A 4,784-nucleotide genomic window follows, 5' to 3' on the forward strand; every position below is an offset into this window, starting at 1 on the left:
GTCCAATTTGACACGTGTCTAATTGTACAGCCGTCACAAATTGACACGTGTATTTAATACACGTGTCCAATTTGACACGTGTATTAAATACACGTGTCCAATTGGACACGCGTATTTAATACGTGTGTCTAATTGGACACGTGTATTTAATACGCGTGTCCAATTGGACACGTGTATTAAATACACGTGTCAAACTGTTTTTTTTTTCAAATATAATTTTTTTTTAATTAAATAGAATTTCAACAATTGGACACGTGTATTAAATACACGTGTCAAACTGTTATTTTTTTCCAAATATAATTTTTTTTAATTAAATATAATTTCAACAATTAGACACGCGTATTAAATACACGCGTCCAATTTGACACGTGTATTTAATACACGTGTCCAATTGGACACGTGTATTCAATACACGTGTCAAACTGTTATTTTTTTCCAAATATAATTTTTTTTTATTAAATAGAATTTCAACAATTAGACACGCGTATTAAATACGCGTGTCAAACTGTTATTTTTTTCAAATATAATTTTTTTTATTAAATAGAATTTTAACAATTGGGGACGTGTATTTAAATACACGTCCCAAATTGGGCACGTGTACTCAGTACACGTGCCCAATTGTTTGGCCAGAACGTGTATATGTGTTTTCTCCCGGTTATATGTGTTTTTTCCCGCTTATATATGTGTGTGTATATATATATATATATATATATATATATAATTTTTAAAATTCAAATAATATAATAATAGATTAAATATATATATAGATCGGAAATGGGTAGCAGAAACCCATTTTCGATCTGAATTCTCTCTCTCTCTCTCTCTCTCTCTCTCCCTCTCTCTCTCTCTCTCTCCCTCTCCGTCACAGCCGCGCCGGCCAGCTTCCGGCCACGGCGCATCAGCCCTTCCCGCCGGTGAGACGCCATCTCTCCACCTTTCTCTGCTCGGTTCTCGGTTCTCGGTCTCTCTCTCTCTACCTCTCTCTCTCTCCCTCTCTCTCTCTCTCTCTCTCCCTCTCCATCACAGCCGCAGCGGCCAGCTTCCGGCCACCGCGCATCCGCCCTTCCCGCCGGTGAGCCGCCCTCTCTCCAGCTCTCTTTGCTCGGTTCTCGGTCTCTCTCTCTCTATCTCTCTCTTCCTCTCTATCTCTTTCTCTCTCTCTTCCTCTCTATCTCTTTCTCTCTCTCTCTCTACCTCTCTCTCTCTCTCTCTCTCTGTGTGTGTGTGTATCTCTCCCTATCTCTCTCTGCCTCTCTCTCAGTATCTCTATGTCTCTCTCTCTACTCTCTCTCTCTACTCTCTCCCTATCTCTCTCTGCCTCCCTCTCTCTCTGGATCTCTACGTCTCTCTCTCTCTAATAATGTACCGTTTGTTTTTTTTTGTATTTTTGTCGTCGAAAATAATAAAATTTGGAAAAAAAAACAAAAATTTATTAACCCAAATAAATTTAAATAAACAATAACAAAATTAAATTGAAAAAAAATTCCAAATTTAAGTTTTAAAAATTCAATTTGGATTTTTTTTTTAAAAAAAAAAACGTTTTGACACATGTATTTCAATACACGTGTCAAAATGTGCAATTAGAGTCTTGCACATCTGACACGCGTAAGACGCGTGTCAAAATACTCGTGGCAAACATTTTGACACGTGTACAGTGCCGTACACGTGTCAAAATGCACGTGGCAATTTGACAATATTTTTGTAGTGTTATATATTCTTAACCGATGGAAGAAGGACTTAAAAAGCAAAATGTGAATGGCTTTGTTGAAGGTACCACCCTTCCACCAGTACAAACTATTCCCAATCCCACACCCTCAGCAGGTTCACCTGACACGGTTGCAAACTCAGCCTTCTTTACTTGGCTCCAACAAGATCAAATGGTCTTAAGCACCATCTTGTCCACTATCTCAAAGAGTCTTATCTCTAAAGTCTTGGGTTATTCCATCTCGAATGAAGTGTGGAGATTTGAGTGGCAACCTTGAAGCATAAATACATGATGATTTGTGCAATGATTTTTTTGAAGTAGCATCAATCGTGTCAAAATAAAATGAAACTTTAATGACGGTGAAGATTCGTGTGTATAATTTAAAGGGAGAATTGCTTCACAATGGGTCAAGGTGTGAAAGTAGTTCATTTTCTCATCACATTCCAGTTGCATATTCTATATGTAATGAAGCAATTAATAGGATCGGAAGTCTCAAAAATGTAATAAGTTGTGAAGTCCTTTAGTTACTCAAAGTAAAGGGAGACCACCGTTAAAACGGAAGCGGTCTACGATAATAATAATAATAATAATAATAGTAAAAGGTGGTTAAAAGATTTATCTATATGTAGCTGCATGACAGCTCCAAAGGCAAAACAATATAAGCAAATGGCAACTCTCGTGTTGATTAACGCTTCTCGCAAAAACAACATAAAAGAGTTGGATTATTGTGATGTAGTATCATAAAAAAGTTACAACAGTTTTAACTTAAAAGGTTAATTAAATATGCATTTATAATTCATCGTTCCAATTAATGAATTTCGACATGTGAAAAAAATATTTAAATAGACAACTATTTTTGTGGAATAAGATTATCTTCGAAAAAAAATTTAAAAAAAAAAAGGAAATTAAAAATATCTATTTTACGATACAAATTTTATTTTATTGTATCTAACGGTATATAATGTTATGTCATATAAAATTTTTATATAACATGAAAATATATTCATTCATAATATGGAAATTACACTTTAAACTATTAAATTTATAAAATTTAATACAAATGATGAAATAAATAATCTCAACATCTCATTTTATTTGAAATAGAAAGGGCATGTGATGATATAATGGAGTCGATAGTCTCATTAATGCTTATATTCTCATACTAATAAACTAGGAGAAAATACACTTTACTCCTCTAATGTTTCCACCTATTGGTAATTTGATGTCCAATGTTTAAAAATTGGTAGATAACCCCCTAAATATAACCAATTTTGACACTTAAAACCTTCCATCTACTTTGTCAGTCAAAAATGATGGAAAATAGGTCACATGCAATGCATGTGACCTTTTAAAGCCTAACTTTCCAAAATTACCCGGATCGATCAAAACCGTGAGTTTGGCCAAAAGACGCACCGTTTAAATTAAAAATTCATTTTTCTCTCTCGCAACTCCATTTCTCTCTCTCGCTCTCTCTCAGAACACTATCCCGGTGCAAGGCAAGGATGAATATATATATATGAGACTAGGTCTATAAAAGGAAACATGGTGGAATGGACCGCTCTACTCACACTTGGTTCCTGTGATGACTCCTTTCCCCCTTTGGACCGGCACAGCTCCCAACGTGGCACCAGCCTATGTACCGACTTGGATGTGGCTTCCTCTCCCACTCACACAGGTGCATCCAACATTAGCATCAGCCTCAGTATAGACGTGAGACGTGGACGTGGCTTCCTCTCCACCTCTCCCAAACGTAGTCCTACCTGCTACAGTTGATTCACCCGAGCCCAGTCCTCGCTCTGGTTTACTTTGGGTGATCAGAAGTGTTTTGGATTAAGTTTAGAAGTAGTGACGATGGGTGGAGTGCTCTAGGTTGTAACGAAGTCGTGTAAACTTTAATGTTGTTGTTGCACTTGCAATGGTCTGTCAAGGCATGAAGCCTTGAAGGAATGTTTAATGCTTTCAACCAAGCATTACAGAGGTCAGAGAGTGGTGACTAAACCAACCAACCACCCCGAGTGGGTTTCTACATAGGAAAAAAAAAAAACTCAAAAGCATAGCAGCCACGATTGCGGTTCTGCTGATTTTGGTGACCAAAATCACTGACAACGACGAAAAATATGGTAGCGACATCACACCACTATAGACAGCGATCTCAGTGCCATCAACCACTAACACAGGTATTATTAAGCCCATTACTCAGTAGTCTTCGATCAATACAATGATTAAAATACTCCTGAAACAAATTTCTAACATAGTGGGCTGGTTCAACGTATTGCCAAGAATAGTATCTTGGTTGGTTATAAATAACCTCAAAATGATCTTTCTCATCTTTGTCGTATCATTTTCTCTCATTTGCAGTCAGGTTGTGAGCATGTGTGTTTTGTTCTTGAAATAAAATATCGCTGTTTGAGTTCATTCTTTCAACACATCTGTAAACAGTATAGAACACTTACAAAAGACGCGCTTGCACACTGCTTGTCTGCGTCATTCGCTCTCTGAGCCTGAGGGAAAGCAAACTGTAGGCGTTGATGGAGCATTTCAAATTTGTCTTGAGTGAGTGGAGGAGGTGGCCAGGCTAAGTGGCAAACATGAGAATAGCTCAGAAAACCCCGGGAGGTGGAATCTGTACTGGTTTCCACCAGACAACCCTCCAAAGAGAGCAAAAAAGAGAGAACCGAAGAAGACTAAGCTGACACGAAGATGTACATAGCTTCAAAGCAGGAGTTCATGAGAGATTTCGGATCTACAAGGACACGGATGGCACGGTTGAAAGAGGACTGACTTTTCACTTGTTAAAGGACTTGCCTAAGGTCTGGCCATTCTTGACCAAGTGGAGGCTAGACTCAGTCTTGAAGAGGAAAAACTTAGAGCAAGTGATCATATTCTTAGCGAGTACAGAAACAATATGTCAATTGCATATGTGTTGTTTATATTGGATGAAATAAGGAAGTGGTCAGTGGAGGAAGGAAAGGCCACCACCGGCGGAGGGTTGGACTTGGGCATTCTCTTTGGGTTGGGCCCCGGTTTGACTGTTGAGACAGTTGTACGTGTTACACAGTGTCCCGATGGAGCCACCTAA

The 4,784-nt window shown here is 38.1% G+C and overlaps 1 protein-coding gene across 1 annotated transcript; it reads left to right on the forward strand.

The window, feature by feature from the left end:
* Nucleotides 1-3,247: 3,247 nt before the first annotated feature.
* Nucleotides 3,248-4,784, forward strand: LOC133852513 (chalcone synthase RJ5-like). Its single transcript, XM_062289282.1, has 2 exons — nt 3,248-3,380; nt 4,516-4,784. Exons 1-2 carry the CDS (start codon nt 3,248-3,250, stop codon nt 4,782-4,784), a joined length of 402 nt encoding a protein of 133 aa, XP_062145266.1.

Source organism: Alnus glutinosa, chromosome 12 (assembly GCF_958979055.1).
Source record: "Alnus glutinosa chromosome 12, dhAlnGlut1.1, whole genome shotgun sequence".
Lineage (NCBI taxonomy): Eukaryota > Viridiplantae > Streptophyta > Magnoliopsida > Fagales > Betulaceae > Alnus > Alnus glutinosa.

Coding starts and splice junctions, on each gene's coding strand:
- LOC133852513 (XM_062289282.1), top strand. CDS start 3,248: ATGGTGGAATGGACCGCTCTACTCACACTTGGTTCCTGTGATGACTCC. Junction 3,381..4,515: donor TTCCTCTCCCACTCACACAG/GTGCATCCAACA, acceptor GACTTGCCTAAG/GTCTGGCCATTCTTGACCAA.